The following is a 19,956-nucleotide window of genomic DNA, read 5'->3' as shown; positions in this document are numbered from 1 at the left end:
GGTAGTTAAAAATGTAAAATTGGGTCTAGTGTAATAATTCTGCCTCTTCTTGGAAGAAGAAATTCTGGGGAGGCATAGAACTAAATGAGTAGCTGAAACAATATAAAAATAGGTTTTCTGTTTATCCTTCATGTAAACTTATCAAACTTAGCTAGATAACAAGGCAAGTTTAAACAATCTCAAGGACCTGAGCAGTACTTGTCCTAGACCAAAGGTCAACACTGAAAGGACAAAACTATTGCACAGCCTCCAAAATCATGCAAACTTCCTCATTGCACAAAGAATATATACCTCAGCTATTTGTAATCTACAGTAGAGATCTAGTTATGATGTATCCAAGTTGCTGATAACTCAAAGTTAGGCGGGAATGTAAGCTGTGAGGGGGATGCAGAGGCAGAAAAAGGATATCAACAGGTTAAGTGTATAAGAACAAGGCAGATTTAACATGCAGTGTGAAATTATCCACTTTGGAAAGAAAAAAAAAACAGAATACCTTGTTATGGTGATCCACTTTGGGGGAAAAAAAGCAGAATACTTGTTACGGCGAGAGGGAAATGTCTGTTTTCAGAGGAAGCTCTGCTTCAGAGGAAGTAGAGGTATGTCGGTTTTCAGTAGAAGTAATATGCCGGCACAGCAAGCAATTTGAAAACCAAATGGTATTTTGGCTATTATTATAATGGTAATGGAGTTCAAGTGTTAAGAAGTTTTACTGCAATCAGATAGGGCCTTGAAGAAACTAACCACTCAAAACCAGGCTGGGCATGATCGTATGCATGACACCAGACTCTACTCTGAACTCAATTGTGGCAAGGAGCCTCCAGGAGAACAACATAAACACTTTAAGGATACCTCAAAGATCCCTAAAGAGGTGAAACATTCTCACTGGTCTGTGACTGACTAAAACAGAACAAGTTCAGTCGAAAAGATACCAAACACACCAAGAGACTTCCTTGGAAACACAGGCATCACAGAGAGGACACGAACCTTCCAACAACTCATCTACCTGACAGTCAAAGCACCACATGTCCTGCAAGTTGCAAAGTAGATCACACACTGGGCTTAAATGTAATCTCAAAATCCATCAAACCAGAGTGGAAGTAAGTCATCCTTGATCTCAATACACTATCTAAGAAGACGGTGTGCAGTTTTGGTATCCTTACCCAAGGAAGGAGGATATACTAGAATTGGAGGGAGGGCAGCAAAAGTTAGTTGAGACTGATTCACGGGACCTTTCCAGTGCAGGAGGTCTCACGGTCCAACGAGTTTGCACTGGCTCGATGAAAGAGCATTCTACCACATACCATTCTTCTGCCTTATCCCTGTAACCTTGTACATCATCTCTTTTCAAATAGCAACTCAATTCTCTTTTGAATACCTCAATCTAGCCTGTCTCCATCCATTTTGAAAGTTTGTTCCAGACTCCAGCCACCCTCTAGGTGAAACATTTTTTCCTCAATCATTTGTACTCCTTTCACCCATTCCTGGGATGAGGAGAGATTGAGCAGACTAGGCCTATGTTCCATGAAATTTAGAATGAGAAGGGATCTAATTGAAATATTCAACTTTTAATGGACTTGAGCAGGTAGATGCTGCGGAATCTAGAACTGGGGGTCAATCTCAAAAGGACTTTAATGGGGAGAAATTTCTTCAAAGGGTTGCAGATCTTTGAAGGCTGAGGAAACACAGTTGTGGCACCTATACAACACAGTAAGTAATAGACTTATTAATATTAAAAGTAATTAAGAAACAGGAGGAAAGAGCAGAAGATGGCGTTGAGGTACATCAGCCATGATCGTACTTACAACAGTCTTCTGCCGAGTAGGCTACTGCCGTTTCAAAAGTGTCAAGGATCAATAGGTCAAAACATTATTTAACAAACTTACCAACGGTAGCTCTTATTAAGGGCGAGGGATCACCAATGTTTTTCAGGCACTCATTTTTAATGAAGTCTGTTACTCCATTTGGGAAATTATGTAAATGTGCTTTCACATTATTCTTCAAAATTAGACCACTCAAGGATCGTGTTGGTTCATCTGTAATGGAACAAGAAAACAAATACAGGACTATTGCATTTGCACAGCACACTGGGTTTTAAATAGCTATCACAGCAGTGGGATGAACATCATGCATTAAAGAATGGAGTTACAATTAAATAATGCTTTTCACATCCCCATGAGATCCTAAAACTCCTCAGACACAATTGTATTGTAGACTAATTTATGCACAGTAAAGTAGAATTTATTTTATTTTCATTGTGCCAAGAATAAATGGTGGCTAGGACAGAGGAAAAATATAATTTATTTTCGAATATTCCCACGCAATCTTTTATTTCTGCATGTTATCCTAAAAACGGGGCCACCGATTTGGCTGCACTCCTTCTGCATTTCATTGGAAGTCTGAGCCTTTATTACATGCTAAAATGTCTCCAGTAAAGCTTGAACCCAGCACATTCTATTTCAAACTGCGCGCTGAGTCAAAGCTGATAAAAAAACAAGCTCGTAAGAAATATAATCATCAACTTTTGAATACAGTTTAGCGGTCATGTATAAATAAAACATGTAATCAGTGGTGGACAAAAATCATCATGCAACACAGACATACTAATAAACTGCTTGCTAACACTTAATTTTCACCAGAACTACATGGCTCCAACCCTCTTCACAGCCTTGTTCTAGACATAGATACAAGAGATGAATACCAAAAGAAAATAGGAGGAGTAGATGCCGCTATCACCATAGCAGCATTACACCAAAGGGGATGCATACTGAATGCATTCTGTAGTGGTAACTTCACTAGCCATCCAGCGGCCCAGCCCAATTCTCTTCGGATACTGGCTCAAATCCCACCGTGGCAGCTAATGGAATTTAAATATTTTTGTAATAAATATGGAATTAAAAGTTAGTCTCACTGAGACTATCAATGATTGTTGTAAAAAAACAATCTAGCTCACTAATGTCCTTCAGGACAGAATCCTTTTCTGGCCTGGCCTACATGTGACTCCAGACACATAGTAATGTGGTGAAATGAATATGAAGTGGTCAAGCACAAAGAGTTTTTTCCAAAGTGCAGGTCACGGCCCATGTGCAGGTGTCAGGGGGTTGCGGAGTGATTGGTCGCGTCGTTCCTGCGGTGGTCCCGATCAGGAGAGAAGCACCCAAAAGCCGCTACTGGTTTTTAAATTGAGAATGGCGGGCGCTGCCAGCTTTGCAATGAAAGGAGGCTGTCTGCAGTCTTGTGGCCAGAAGCAGCATCAGACAGCAGTTCAGGAGCCAGACTCATGCATTTGACGTTAAGCACCCTCCATGCTTGTGCTTTTGGTGCCAAATCACAGAGCAGAGCTGTTTCCATTTTCCAGCTGCTGGCAAGAGGACTGTGAAGATGGATCATTTTCAGTGTACCAGCTTGACAAGATCTCACAACTGAAACTGCTGGAGAGCGCTGCTCAGCAGAATCCAGTGCAGGACAGAGCAGTGCTAGAGTTAGCTCTGTACACAACTCCATGGCCTACGAAGAAAAATCTCTTTTGAGGTTGAGACCCGAGTCAGCTATTAACTTACAGCGGACTCCAAATTAAAATATTATGTTGCTTTACCCAACCTGTATTACCATATTAAAAACACGGCAAAAGCCCATGAGGCTGTCAGTAATATCTCCCAGGAGTATCCAGTGCTGGGTGAAACAAGCATTTTTGTTGCTATTGGCCTTCATGCGCGAGGTTGGATTTTCCATTTTCATAAAGATGAAGGCGGCACAAAGGAACTGACTGACGTCTGCACCTGATATGTGTATTGCCCCCTCCTCCTTTGAACCTGATTCAAGCGAGATCGTGAGGACCAAACAGGCTCACTTTTCATGTGTGTCACAAAGGTCGGTCGGCGTGGGTCGCAAAGGTTGGCTAAAGTGGGTCCTGGGAATAAAGGTTTGAAAAACACTGGTGTAGCAAGCCACTTGGTTGTATCAAACCAGATGGACAACCTGGCATCACCTTGGGTACGAGAAATGACAACAACCCAGCTGTCGACCCCACAAAGTCCTCTTTACTAACATCTGGGCGCTTGTGCCAAAAGTGCAATTGTTGTCCCACAGAATCATATCTTTTTTTAAAAAATTTAGATTACCCAATTATTTTTTCCAATTAAGGGGCAATTTAGCGTGGCCAATCCACCTACTCTGCACATTTTTGGATTGTGGGGGCGAAACCCACGCAGACACGGGGAGAATGTGCAAACTCCACACGGACAGTGACCCAGAGCCGGGATCGAACCTGGGACCTCAGCGCCGTGAGGCGGTTGTGCTAACCACTAGGCCACCGTACTGCCCTCACAGAATCATATCTTACGAACAAACTCAAACCTCACAACCGAAGTCCCAGACACGTCCATCATCAGTCATGGATAAGGAGGTCCCACCAGCAGGATAGAAGTGACATCACAATGGTATGCAATCGGGAAGAGTTTCCTGGGGTGTCCCCATCATAGACTCCGAACCCCATGATGGAATCAAGTCAATGATGGGCAAGGAAACCAGTATCCCTCACTGAATCAGTACTCCTCCATGTTGAACACCACTTGAAGGTAGCACTCTGGGTGGCTAGGGTACAATATAAACTGCATTTGGGACTTCAATGTCTATCACCAAGAGTGGCTTGGCAGCATCACTACTGACCAAGTTCTAAAAGACAGATGCTCAGCTGGGTCTGCAGCAGCTGGCCAAGAGGGAAAAACCTTCTTGACCTTGCCCTCACCAAACTACCCGTCGCAGATGCATCTGTACATTGAAGTATTGGTAGGAGTGACCACCACAATTCTTCTGGAAACGTAGTCCCATCTCCTCATGGGGGGAGACCCTCCATTGTGCTGTGTGATACTATCAATGTGCTAAATGGGATGGATGTCAAACAGATCTAGCATCTCAAACTGGGCATCCACAATGGATTATAGACCAGCAGCAGCAACAGAATTGTATTCAATCACAATCTGTAGCCGCAGGGTCTGACATACCCCCTGCCTGCCATTATCACCAAGCTGGGCCAGGTTTAATGAAGTGTGCAGGAGGGCAGGCCAGGTTCAGCACCAGGCATACCTTAAAAATGAGGCGTCAACCAGGTGAAATGACAACACGGGACTACAGTGGAAGCAGAATGTGACTGGCAGAGCTAAGTATTTCCACAACCAAAATCAGTTCAAAGCTCAGCAGTCATGAAATGAAAATCGCTTATTATCACAAGTAGGCTTCAAATGAAGTTACTGTGAAAAGCCCCTAGTCGCCACATTCCGGCGCCTGTTCAGGGAGGCTGGTACGGGAATTGAACCATGCTGTTGGCCTGCCTTGGTCTGCTTTCAAAGCCAGCGATTTAGCCCTGTGCTAAACCAGCCCCACCACATAAATGGAAAAGGATGGTGGACAATGAAACTAACTTGAGACGGCTCTACAAATTTCTCCATCCCCATTAAAAGGGAAAAGCCCAGCTGATCAATGCAAAACACAAGGCTGAAGAATTTGCAACCGTCTTCAGCCAGAAGTGTCAAGTGATGATCCATCTCCGCCTCCTCCTAAGGTCCCCAAATGGCAATCTTCAGTAAATTTGATCCACTCCACATGTTAATGATAAAGGAACAGCTGAAGACGAAGTATACTCCAAAGGCTGTCGGGCTGGACAACAATCCAGCAATAAGGGTAGCACAGTGGCAAGCACTGCTGCCTCAGGGCAGAGTCTGCACGTTCTCCCAGTGTCTGCGTGGGTTTCCTCAGGCTCTCGGTCACTGTCCTTGTGGAGTTTGTATTCCCCCCATGTTTGCGTGGGTTTCGCCCCCACAACCCAAAGATGTGCAGGGTAGGTGGCTTGGTAACGCTAAATTGCCCCTTAACTGGAAAAAAATAATTGGGTACTGTAAATTTTTTGAAAATCCAGCAATAGTACTAAAAATTTGTGCTCCAGAAATTTGTGACCCTAGCCAAGCTTGTCCAGTACACAATACTGGCATCTAGCTGACAAAATGGAAAACTGTCCAAAAAAAGTACAAATTAAATCCGGAAAATTATTGATCATCAGCAAAGTAATGGAAGGTGTTAAGAGTTTGGCTCAAGTTAGAATCAGAGCTTAATGGGAAATGGAATGAGAGTTTGGTCAAGTTAAAAATCAGAGCTTGATGGGAAATGGAATGTCAAGTTTGTATACCAGCTTTGTGAAATGAATTGTTCCTGTGAGAAGGCGTTATCACGACCTTGACTGTCTGCGAGAATCTGTGGTGGGAACGAAACACAGCCGGGGGAAGAGTCACTCCTCAGGACTTTTGATAAAGAATTACTATGCTATGAAACTAACTGTATTTCTAATGATGGGAAGAAAATAAGTACATAAAGGAGGGGCATAATGAGCTAATAGTATGACTAATGATTGAAAGGCTTGATGGGTTTTGTAAGAGTATATAGTCAACTGTAACTAAGAGAAATTTGCTTTTTCACTTGCTGTAACTCAGTTACACTTGTGCTACAGCCCCGCGGTAAATAAATGAAGTTATCTGGTGTTCAACTGCTGATTACCTCCGGACTTCAAAATTTAGAATTATCATTAGTAATACAGTTAGTTTCATAGCAGTGTAATCAACAGTGTGATCAAGCAGCACTTTCTCAGGAATTACCACTCACCTGATGCAAAGTTTGGGTCCTTCCAGGGCCACTCAGCTCCTGACCTCGTTACAGCTTTGTTCCAAAGATGGACAAAAGTGAACTAAAGAGGTACGGTGAGAGTAACTGCCCTTGACATCAAGATAGCATTTGACCAAATAAAATCAAGATCCCCGACAAAATTGAAATTGATGGTAATCAGGGGAAACTCTCCACTCATTGGAGTCATACTTAGCACACAGGAAGATGGTTGGGGGTGTTGGAAGTCAATTATCTCAGTCCCAGGACATCGCTGCAGGAGTTCCTCAGGTTAGTGAGCCTAACGTCTGTGGTGGGTAAAGTCTTGGAGAGGATTATAAAAGATACGATTTATAATCATCTAGATAGGAATAATATGATTAGGGACAGTCAGCATGGTTTTGTGAAGGGTAGGTCATGCCTCACAAACCTTATCGAGTTCTTTGAGAAGGTGACTGAACAGGTAGACGAGGGTAGAGCAGTTGATGTGGTGTATATGGATTTCAGTAAAGCGTTTGATAAGGTTCCCCACGGTCGGCTATTGCAGAAAATACGAAGGCTGGGGATTGAGGGTGATTTAGAGATGTGGATCAGAAATTGGCTAGTTGAAAGAAGACAGAGAGTGGTAGTTGATGGGAAATGTTCAGAATGGAGTTCAGTTACGAGTGGCGTACCACAAGGATCTGTTCTGGGGCCGTTGCTGTTTGTCATTTTTATAAATGACCTAGAGGAGGGCGCAGAAGGATGGGTGAGTAAATTTGCAGACGACACTAAAGTCGGTGGAGTTGTAGACAGTGCGGAAGGATGTTGCAGGTTACAGAGGGACATAGATAAGCTGCAGAGCTGGGCTGAGAGGTGGCAAATGGAGTTTAATGTGGAGAAGTGTGAGGTGATTCACTTTGGAAAGAATAACAGAAATGTGGAATATTTGGCTAATGGTAAAATTCTTGGCAGTGTGGATGAGCAGAGGGATCTCGGTGTCCATGTACATAGATCCCTGAAAGTTGCCACCCAGGTTGATAGGGTTGTGAAGAAGGCCTATGGTGTGTTGGCCTTTATTGGTAGAGGGATTGAGTTCCGGAGCCATGAGGTCATGTTGCAGTTGTACAAAACTCTAGTACGGCCGCATTTGGAGTATTGCGTACAGTTCTGGTCGCCTCATTATAGGAAGGACGTGGAAGCTTTGGAACGGGTGCAGAGGAGATTTACCAGGATGTTGCCTGGTATGGAGGGAAAATCTTATGAGGAAAGGCTGATGGACTTGAGGTTGTTTTCGTTAGAGAGAAGAAGGTTAAGAGGTGACTTAATAGAGGCATACAAAATGATCAGAGGGTTAGATAGGGTGGACAGCGAGAGCCTTCTCCCGCGGATGGAGGTGGCTAGCACGAGGGGACATAGCCTTAAATTGAGGGGTAATAGATATAGGACAGAGGTCAGAGGTGGGTTTTTTACGCAAAGAGTGGTGAGGCCGTGGAATGCCCTACCTGCAACAGTAGTGAACCCGCCAACATTGAGGGCATTTAAAAATTTATTGGATAAGCATATGGATGATAAGGGCATAGTGTAGGTTAGATGGCCTTTAGATTTTTTTTCCATGTCGGTGCAACATCGAGGGCCGAAGGGCCTGTACTGCGCTGTATCGTTCTATGTTCTATGTTCTAGTGCCCAAGCCATCTTCAACTGCTTCATCGAAGACCACCCTTCCGTCAGAAAGTCATAAGCGATCACTAATGATTGCACAATGTTCAGCACCATTTGCGATTTCTCAAGTAATCAAAGAAGTCCAGATCGATATGAACAAGGCTGGACAGAATTCAGGCTCAAGCTGAATAGGTGGCAAATAACATTTGCACAATACAAGTGCCAGGCAATGTCCATCACCAACAAGAGAGAATACAACCATTTCTCCTTGATATTCAATGGAATTATCCAGAATAGAATCCCCTATTATCTACATATTGGGGGTTACCACTGACCAGAAAGTCAACTGGACTAGCCATTTGAATATTGTGGCTACAAGAGCAGGTCAGAGGCTAGGAATTCTGCAACAGGTAACTCACTCCTAAACTCCCCAAAGCCTGTCCATCATCTACAAGGCAATGTAATAGAATATGCCCACTTGCCTGCTCCAACAGCTCTTGAGAAGCTCAACCACCCATGCAAAGCAGCCTACTTGAATGGCACCCCATCCAACATCTTAAATATTCACTCCCACCACCACGGACGCAGTGGCAGCAGAGTGTCTGCAAGGTGCACTGCAACAATTCACCAAGGTTCCTTTGGCAGCACCTTCCAAACCTCTGCCATTTGGAAGGACAAAAACAGCAGATGCATGGGAACACCACCTGCAAGCTCCTCTCCAAGCCACACAATATCCTGACTCTAAACTATATTGCCGTTCCTTCACTGTCGCCGGATCAAAACTCTGAAACTCCCTTACTGACAGTACTTTGGGTGTACCTACACACAACACGAGATTCAAAAAGACAACGCACCACCACCGTTTCAAGCGTAATCAGGGGCGGGCAACAATTGCTGGGCGAGCCAGTGACACCCATGAATGAGTAAATATATTTTTTTTCCAAAAACAGAGGTCAATGGACAATGGAATCACAGAGAAACCCTCCAACTGTTGGAGGCATACCGGACAAAAAGGAAAGATGGCTGTGGTTGTTGGCAATGATTCAATCATCGCAGTCACAGAACAGTGGTATATAAAATGACGCAAGCACCCAACAATTCTACTTTTTCTCCATCAGATGATCATCAGACAGCATGCTTGTTAATGGCTCCAGAATATTTTGCATCAATCTCAAACGACCATTAATTAACTGGTCAATGTTAAGTAACATTTGTGCCACATTCGCTGATACAGTATCCATTTCAAACAAATTTGAATTATCACCCCTGTACTCAAGGCAGCATCATTGGTTTTGTAACTCTAAGAACTTGACAATGCGCAGAGTGCACAGAGCAAGCCCTTAATCCATCTCCTAGCTTGCTCCAAAAACAATACAAACTGAATCCAATTCATGGTTCCCACAAGTGAAACATGCTAGATCCAAGCTGTCAAGAACAGGATTACAAAAGGCAGAGAAGCCAACAGCAGCTTGGCGTTCGCCAATGACAGGAATGTAAACTAACTAGTTAGATCAGCAACAGAGCAGGATAAAGATTGGACATCTACAAAGACTCATTTTGTAATCCACAATTATCTTTGCCTAAAAGGCACAAATTAAAAATGTTATTGAATGCTCATCTGGAATGATACAGCTGTACCATGTGTATCTCCTTCTTGTCCAGCACTCCTAACACAGGGGTCAATATCAAAACCCTCCATTACCAATAGATTGTGTGCATATGGCAAATGATCCCGAGAATGTGGGGTAGCAGCTCAACAGTGTTTACTTGATTTGTACTAAATGTTTGCATGACTTCATTGGGAACTTCCAGGGAAAACGTTAGAGGGGCTCACTGATGGATGATTGTTTATGTTATCTGAGCAAGTATTTGGATTTTGAAACTGACCCAGTAGATTTCGAGCAGATTGCTGGCAAGAGGTGAAGTAATGTGTTATGCTGAATTGCTAGTTATCCCTCACAGCAGCTTCACTGGAAGAGCAGAGAGAAAGGGTTTCAAGCTTGGAATGAAAGCGCACATAGTTACACTATACTTCTCAAAAAAGGCAGTCTATCCTCTAAGTTAGAGATCCTTGTCCAATTGGAGAGATCAATGAAACTGCTTACCATTGTACACAGAGGTGTGGGAGTTGGGCAAGTTTTTGAGAGGCTTTGCATTTTAATGAGCTTTGCTCTGGATCTGACTTTTTTTTTCTTTTGCAAGAGTCTCAGTTCCATTCAAGGTAGTCCTTCAACTTCCTTTTCATTGTGAAAACTGAAGATTAAAAGTAATATATTTTTTCATCAAGTTCTCTAATTCAAACTATATTATGCTATTGGACAAAACATTTCTATTATAGGCCTCGATCTGTAATTTGTATTTAAAGCATGGAAATGGAACGCAAAAACTTGTAGGACTGAAGTTTCAATTCAAGCTGTGACTATAGTTCCCCTTTTAAATCATCCATGCCACGGTAGTGTAGGAGCCTCTTCAAATTGCTTAAATCCTTTGACTGATGATGGAATAGTCCAACTGGATAGTGTGCAACTTGGGAGGTAACGTTGTGCCCATAATCTTGCTGCACTCTTCTTTCTTGATAATAGAGATCATAGCAATAGAAATATCCTCAAAGATAAAGCTGATAGGAGGGTGAACTAGCAATGAAAACAGTAAATTAAGTTTTTATCTTTGCCAAAAATCTGCTGGAGATCCATTAGATTAGTTCCAAAATCCAAATATCTGCTTCGATGACAACCAATCACTCATCATCAAGGGCCTTTAATTTTGTCCCTGGAAGTTTCCAAAGGCGTCATGCAAAAAATCTGTATGTTATAATCCACTTAGGGACCAGTAACATTTGAAGTAGACAAAGTGCAAAATCCCAATATCCCACAAGAGAATAAAACCAAGTGATTCCATGATTTTAAACTGACAAAATAAACTTTACTATACAAAGTCAGAAAAGTACTCTTTAACATTCAGAATTAACATGAGGTAAATATGAATGAACAGGTAAATAGCACACTGCACATTAAATGGCAGCTGTAATCAAGACATTTACTAAGGATTACCAGTGAGCCCCCAGATATTAATGACTACTGAGTCACAATCTCATTAAAACTGTCTCCCTCACAAGGGGTTTCAACTACTCACTTTCGAAGATCTAGCCCAATTCCATCAAAAAGGTCAGAGTTGAAGAATTCTATTCAGACTATTAAACAACTAGAATAACCATCTGAATTGCATTTTCTTTTAGGTGTTCAGGTAACCTTGAGTGCCAAGATTTTAGTTATTATCATGATAATAATCTTCTCTGAACTAACTATGCTGAAAATTGCCTCTTAAATATTAACACAAACCATGAACTAGATAGTCGCAACAAGTACAAATCAAGTAGAACCCAGCCAGCATAGAATTGTTATATTACATACCCTAGGATTGACATCCAGGGTCAGGGTCTCTGCTATTATAACTTGACCTGCTGTTTGCATCAGCGAAACTGTTTTATTTGGATTTCAGATCCAACGTGGTAACCATCCAATCAACTGCCAACCAGAGGGAGGTTCAGAAGACTCTTCTTTCATTCATTCACATAGTGCAGTGAGAATGTGGAACTTGCTACCACAGCGAGTTCTTGAAGTGAATTGCATAGATACATTTACGGTTAGGCTAGACAAGAATGAGGGAGAAAGGAATAGGTGGTTATGCTTATAGATTTAGATGAGGAAAGATGGGAAGAGGCTTGATGAAAGTATATAATGTTGGCATGAACTAGCTGGGTTGAATAGTCTGTTTCAGTGCCACATAGCCTATGTAAATTGACAAATAGTTTGTCTCTTCAATGCACATTAAGGCCCTTTATCAAAATCAAACCATTTCAATTAAATTCTTCCTTAGGCAGAATGATAGAATCTCAGAATGGTTATAGCACAAGAGACTTTTGAGTCAGTGTCAGCTCTCTGCAAAAGCAATTGGGCTACTTCCACAACCCCACCAGTGTCCTGTAACCGTGCACATTTATCATCTTTGGGTGCTTACCAATTTCCTTTTGAAAGCCATCGTTGAATCAGTCTCCTCCACACTCAGGCAGTGCATTCCAGATCCTAACCAATTGCTGCATAAACAAAAGTTCTTTCATGTTGCCTTTTGACAATCACCTTAAATCTAGTCCCCCCACTTATCTGCCAAAGGAAGCAGCCTCGCTGGCTAGACCACTCATTTTAAATACCTCTCAAATCTCCTTTCATCCTTCAGTTCTCTATGAAGAGTTTATCCATGAAACTGAACTGGAACCATTCTCGTAAATGTAGATAGCTATTCAAAATCATGAGGAGTCTGGACAGAGCAGATAGGGAAAAATTGTTTCCCACTGTTGGAAGGATCGAGAACCAGAAGACACTAATTTAAGGTGATTGGCGAAAGAAGCAACAGCACCACAAGGAAAACCTTCTTTGGTGTAGCGAGTGGTTAGGATCTGGAATGCAATGCCGAGAGTGTGTTGGAGGCAGAGTCAAATTATGGTTTTCAAAATGGAATTGGATAATTATCTGAAGAGAAAAGAAAATGCAGGGCTATGGTGAGAAGGCGGGAATGAGACTAGCCGAGCTGCTCTTTCAGAGATGTGGCAGACATGTCAGGCAGATTGGTCTCTTTCAGTTCTGTAAGCATTCCGGATAAAAAATTTTCTGTACCCTATCTAAAGCCTTCACATTCTTCATTCACTGTCAGAACAAATGTGGTACCCAAGATAATTCAGCGGAGGTTGAGCTAGTGTTTTACAAATGTCGCTCATAAATATCTTGATTTTGTTCCCGGTGTCTCTAAGTTCAGGATCCAGTGTGCCTTTTTAACCACTTTCTCAACCTGGCAAGCAACATTAACAATTTGTACACAAGTCCTCTCAGGTTTCTCTATTCCTACACCTCCTTTAGAATTGTATCTTTCAGTTTATTGTTCCTCCCCATTCTTCCTATCAAAATATATCACTTTATACTTCTCTCCATTAAATTTCATCTGGCATATGTCATAGAATCATAGAATTTACAGTGCAGAAGGAGGCCATTCGGCCCATCAAGTCTGCACCGGCTCTTTGAAAGAGCACCCTACCCAAGCCCACATCTCCACCCTATCCCCATAACCCAGTAACCCCACCCAACACTAAGGGCAATTTTGAACACTAAGGGCAATTTAGCATGACCAATCCACCTAACCTGCACATCTTTGGACTTTGGCGTGTCCACGCCTCATGTCCTCTGCAGTCTACACCTATCCTCCTCAGTTCATAATACTTCAAAGTTTTGAAATTACACCCTCCACTGGCGGCACGGTGGTGCAGTGGTTAGCACTGCTGCATCATAGCACCGAGGTCGCAGGTTTGATCCCGGCCCTAGGTCACTGTCCGTGGGGAGTTTGCACATTCTCCCTGTGTCTGTGTGGGTCTCACCCTCACAACCCAAAAAACATGTGCAAGGTAGGTGGATTAGCCACGCTAAATTGCCCCTTAATTGGATACTCCAAATTTATTTTTTTTAAAGAAATTACACCCTCCACAATCAAGTCATTATTATGTATATCACAGGAGATGGCAAAGAGCAGAGATCGAGAGGATGGGAGATCAGTTCATAGAGGAGATCTTTCCCAGCCTGAGGGAGTTGAAGAAGAAATTTTAATTGGCGGGAGGGAATGAGTTTAGGTACTTGCAGGTGCGGGACTTCCTCCGCAGGCAGGTCTCAACCTTCCCACTCCTACCACCAAGGGGGATACAGGACAGGGTAGTTTCCAGAGTATGGGTGGGAGAGGGGAGGGTTTCGGACATCTATATAGAATTCATGGGATCAGAGGAAACGCAGACAGAGGAGCTGAAACACAAATGGGAAGAGGAGTTAGGAGGAGAGATAGAGGATGGTCTCTGGGCGGATGCGTTGATAGAGTCAACGCGTCCACATCATGTGCCAGGCTCAGCCTGATACAATTTAAGGTCGTTCACCGGGCACACATGACAGTGGCCTGAATGAGCAGGTTCTTTGAGATAGAAGACAGGTGTGCAAGAAGACCGGCAAACCATGTTTAAATGTTCTGGGTATGTCCGAAACTTAGGGGATTCTGTCAGGGGTTTGCAGACGTCATGTCCAAGGTGTTAAAAACAAGGGTGGCGCCTCGCAAAGGTGGCAATTTTCGGAGTGTCGGAGGATCCGGGAGTCCAGGAGGAGAAAGAGGCAGGCGTTCTGGCCTTTTTGCCTCCGTGGTAGCCCGGATATTGATACTATTGACTTGAAGGGACTCAAAGCCCCCACAGTCAGAAACCTGGCTCATTGACATGGCTAGCTTTCTGTCTGTAGAAAATCAAGTTCGCCCTGGGAGGGTCAACGTCAGGGTTCGTCCGGAGGTGGCAGCCGTTTGTCGACTTCTTTAGAGAAAATTAACCGTCAGCAGGGGAGGGTGGGGGGGTTAGCTTAGATTAGTATGTAAAAAAGGTGGGATCTGTGAGGGTGGAAGACGGCCTTTGCACTATGTTTATATTTGTATGTACACTGTTTCTTCTGTTATTGTAACAAAATGACAAGAACCTCAATAAAATGTTTTATAAAAAAATATGTATATCACGGAAGTAGTGATCCTAACAATGATCCCTGAGGAACTCCGCTATACAAAACAAGTAAGTTTTCCACAACTCTCTTTACTGCCACTTGGCCAACCTTGCTTCCACTGTCTTTTTATTCCATGGTTTCAATTTTGGTGACAAACCTATTATGAGGCACTTAATCAAAAAAATCATTTGGAAGTCCATGTACGTCACATCAACCCTCAAGTTATTAAGCACAATTTGACTTTAACAAATTTACACTGGCTTTCTTTAATTAATCCACCCTTGCCTGACTGGTAATTTTGCCCCAGATTCTAATATCACAATGTTTACCCACTGCCGAGATTAAACTGGCCTCTAATTGCTGGATTTAATTTACACCCCAATAAATGAAATCCTGGAAGCAATTCAATTAAGCAAAAATTAGAGCGACTATAATTACTTATTGCTTTTAGATATCTCCCCAGTGACTACTGCACAGCAGTGCCAGTACCCCCAGGTGCGATCATTTAAAAAAATTTGCAAAGGCGAGCAGTTATCGTCTCCTTTCATCTTTCCTAACCGTACCCAACATCCCTTAGCTTGCCGCCCCTCCCAGCTACGACTTAATTCTTTCTGCTCAATCACATCCTGTGGCATACAATCATAACGGAACAGTGCAGCACCTCTTTCTCATGCCAACCATATTCGTCTCATTTCCTCTCTTCACACCATATTATCACAATTCTCTTCTTGCATACTATTTGCACAACCAACTCCTCCTGGCAGCCTTTCCTGACCACAGAACACCATTTCCCTTTACATCCTTTAATTCTCATTCTTTTTTGTTTTCTCTGCCCACCCACTGTATGCAAAAGCCCGACAATCTCTCAACTTTCCTTTACATAAACCACCCCCGTAACTCTCATCTCTAACTGAATTATTCAGAAAATAAAAGTGCGTGGTATAAAAGGGACAATGAGAACCTGGTTATGAAATTGGTGAAAGGATAAGAGGCAGAAAGTGATGGTGCATGGGTGCTTTTCTAGTGGAGGCAAGTATACAGTGGGGTCCGCTAGGAATCAGCAATTGCTTGTACAGCAATGTGGAAATAGGCAGATCACCTGTTTTTGTAACGTTGATGACTGAAGAATACATACAGGCCAGGATACCGAGGATAATTCCCCTGCTCTTCTTCAAAATTCACCAGACAGCAGCCGGCCTTGATTTCATGTCACACTTGAAAGATGGCACCTCTCTCAACACAGCACTCCCTCAAAGCTGAATTAGAATATCAGCCTTGGGATAGAGCTTGAATAGGAATTGAGCCTGCAACTTTATGTGACTCCTGAAGTTGATCGGCTCAGGATCTTTCAACTTGCGAATTATGAGAAACATCACTGGATGGGGGTCACGTGATGAGTGCACAGGAGCGGCTGAGTTTTCACGAGCTCTGGCTCTACTCAATCCTTTATTTTATCCAAATGCAGATCAAATAATTACTTATTTTTGTCTTGCACTATGTGCCTGGATGATCCTGGCTACATTTTAGTGATGAGGAGCAGAGTTGAATCAAAACAATCCGAGTTTGATTGAGCGGTCAGAGGCAGCTGGGGTGGCGTCCAGCTTGCAGTGGCTGTTTTGCTGGTGAGTGGGCCTCGTTAGTGCTGTCAGAATCAAGATGATGGCTACCATAGTAAATGATGATCTTGGCTCCGTGGTGCAGGCTTTTGGTGTTCACTCTGATGAACTGTAATATCCCTGAGAAAATAACAGAAGCGTAGAAGAGAATTCTGTTTCTTGGTGAAGGCTTGCCTTCGGTCTTTGAAAATCCTGCGTATTGCATGTCGTCTATCCTGACCGACTCAGCAAATAAGGGCTGAACAAGGAGTCTTCCTGAGCCCAAAACAGTCATCCTTTGCAATTTCTGGTTCGACACAGCACATTATATCCAGTCTTTGAGGCCTGGAATCGGCCTGATGCTCCATCCCGAAGGGATCCTGAGAGTTGCTCAATGATTTTTTTCACGGCTTTGGCCTTTCCAAGCGACATGGATGATGTTATTATTCTGCAGTTCATTAATAATTCAGATAACAAAGCAGTCTATGCCCACATAGCAAAATCTCGATACACAGGGGCTCAGGCTGATGTGACAAGGTTAATTCCACACAAGTACCAGGCAATGTCCATGTACAACTAGGGAGACAAGTCCAACCAACATGACACGCAATGGCATTACTATCACCAGTACCACCCCCCCTAAAACATCATCCCGGGGGTCACCGCTAACCAGAAATTTAGACTGTGGCTATAATAGATGTCCAGCAGGTCAGGCTGCTCCTCAATAATAATCTTTATTGTCACAAGTAGGCTTACATTGCAATGAAGTTACTGTGAAAGCCCCTAGTCATCACATTCCAACGCCTGTTCGGGTACACAGAGGGAGAATTCAGAATTTCCAAATGACCTAACAGCACTTCTTTCGAGACTAGCGGGAGGAAACTGGAGCTTTCCATCATCTAAAAGTCGAGTATGATGAAATATTCTCCATTAGCCTGGATGACTACCGCTCGAAGAGTCAAGCTAGACACCATTCAGAACAAAGCAGCTTAGTTGATTTTCACACCAGCACAAGCCTTCATCCCCTCTACCGCCAAGGCAGGTCACCACCACCTTCATGGGTAAAGAAAATGCTAGCCTTGCCAAAGTCACCAACATACTGATTTTTTTTTAAAGACTGACTGAATTTTAGTTTTATTATTTGGAGGCACAAAACACTGTCACAAATATATCTAAAGGGATGTGTCAAACTTTCAGCTGCCACACAGTTGACACAATCTATCAAAACAAATAAAAGATTTAGTCCCACAGAAACAGCATGCACCTGAGAATCTGATGCATGTGCTTGCAACAGCAATAATAAGCAATTTATGATGCATTAAAACACTTAATTTAGAGCACACCATTTGATGGTGGTATGGCAATCATCAGGACAGACAGTCCAGCCAGTCACTTCATACCAAAAGATTGCATGGTACCAAAACCACAGGTGAATTATCATGTCAGTTGTTACAACACCCTGGGTTAGTATGCGGTCAATTCCAGCCCATGTGCCCCAGAGTCACAACACAAGTGAATTGACCAATGATTCTTACAAAAACACTTGGCGTCTTGAGCTCTTGGCTGCCCAATACTTACAGTCACCAGGTTTGTAAATTTAAACACAATTACTGTTTATTTATAACAAGGACTCTCATGAAACATAACCTTATTTCTCATCAAACTGAGCCTTCAGCTCGAGTTTTGCATCCAGGCCTCATCTTTTTGTAGAGACACTTCACATCAAACCTGGCTTCCAACTCGTGGTTTGATTTCAGGCCTCTGCCATCTCAAGAAACGGCACTCAGACATGCTGGAGAGAGAATCAGCCTCACAGTGGCCTTCTGGAAAGAATTAACTAGATCTTTTTGGAGATAGTTAATTAGGTCACAGTGGCCTTCTGGAAATAAATAATTGGATCTTTTTAGGGAGAGTTAATTCGATTTCTCGGGCTGCTAGAATCAAAACTGAAACCAAACTGGAGCCTCAAGAATCTGAAAATATTCAGTTGGCATCAGATCCAATCGGTACCTGTTATTGGGCAGCACACATCCGTTTGGGCCAATTCATTGGCCATCAATCAAATCAATCAAACCGAGACGCAGCCAATCTCTGTCATTGGTGCCGGTCAGTTATACTCCAGTTTAAAACAGCACTGCCTTCTGCATCCTTCTGCTTGAATTAAAGATACTGGCTGCCATAATGCCACTTGTCCATAAATCATCCATGGATCAAAAATGTAACGGCAAAACTAAAAGAAAGGGGAAATAAGGGAATAAACAAGGAAGGACCCTTACTCAGTATGTGTGCATGTTTGGCACAATAAAAATTATTTAAAAACTGAGTCAATAAACAAAACTAGAGTACCTATTAATCCAGTGTAGATTAATAAAGTGTTCTGGAGGCAGCATGGTGGCAGAGTGGTTAGCACTGCTGTCTCACAGCGTCGAGGTCCAAGGTTCGATCACGGCTCTGCGTCACTGTCCATGTGGAGTTTGCACATTCTCCCCGTGTTTGCGTGGGTTTCACCCCCACAACCCAAAAGATGTGTAGGTTAGGTGGGTTGGCCATGCTAAATTGCCCCTTACTTGGTAATTTTTTAAAATAAAAATAAAGTGTTCTGGAATTTGTTGGGGTGGTAATGCAGGTCAACGTATTAGTACTACGTTTTCTATTCAAAATAAATACGCCATATATCAAACTGAAGAAAGCACAAAAAGAAACCAATCAATGAAGTAGTTCTTTCATTAAAATGTACAGCATTTTGGGTGTTTGCTAAATATAGCAAGTTATTTTTTCATGTTAATAAATGGACGAATTTTTGATTTGGAACTTGGTAAGTAGAAGTGTCCATTATATCCAAGGAAGGTACTCATCCTCGTACCTTTCTAATAAATCTCTGCTGACCCTCTTGAAGTCTTGACTTCCTTCTGAAACAGTGGTGCCCAGCCCAGAATTGAACACAATAGTCTTGACTTCCTTCTGAAACGGTGGTGCCCAGAATTGACACAATATGCTAGTCGAAGCTTAGTCACTGTTCTATAATGAGCTGATACAAGTCATTTGCTTTTGTTCTCTATTCCTATTTATATCATCTAGTTTATGGAAAAATCATGCCAAAATCATCGTTCAGAAGTAAACAGACTGATGTTTTAAAATTGAACAAAGTCAGGCATGATGGAAAAAAAAAAGGCAATCCAGAACATTACAAAATGGCTGAGAACTCAGCACTTAACCTTAACTGACCATTTGGGGGCAGCATGGTGGCGCAGTGGATAGCACTGCTGCCTCAGCACCAAGGTCCCAGGTTCGATTCTGGCTCTGGGTCACTGTCCGTGTGGAGTTTGCACATTCTCCCCATGTTTGCGTGGGTATCACCCCCACAACCCAAAGATGTGCAGGGTAGGTTTAGCAGGGGCTGGTTTAGCACAGTGGGCTAAACAGCTAGTTTGTAATGCAGAACAATGCCAGCAGCGCGGGTTCAATTCCCATACTGGCCTCCCCGAACAGGCGGCGGAATGTGGCGACTA

The 19,956-nt window shown here is 42.8% G+C and overlaps 1 protein-coding gene across 1 annotated transcript in view; it reads right to left on the bottom strand.

Annotated features, from left to right (window-relative positions):
* The window catches only part of tnpo1 (transportin 1), a 212,440-nt gene that overhangs the window by 115,261 nt on the left and 77,223 nt on the right, over positions 1-19,956 (bottom strand). Inside the window, 1 exon segment of the mRNA XM_038805431.1 lies at positions 1,884-2,033. Coding sequence (XP_038661359.1) covers positions 1,884-2,033 — 150 coding nt within the window.

Source organism: Scyliorhinus canicula, chromosome 8 (genome assembly GCF_902713615.1).
Source record: "Scyliorhinus canicula chromosome 8, sScyCan1.1, whole genome shotgun sequence".
Lineage (NCBI taxonomy): Eukaryota > Metazoa > Chordata > Chondrichthyes > Carcharhiniformes > Scyliorhinidae > Scyliorhinus > Scyliorhinus canicula.
The sequence above is the reverse complement of the archived record's forward strand: the minus strand, read 5'-3'. Positions and strand labels throughout refer to the sequence as shown.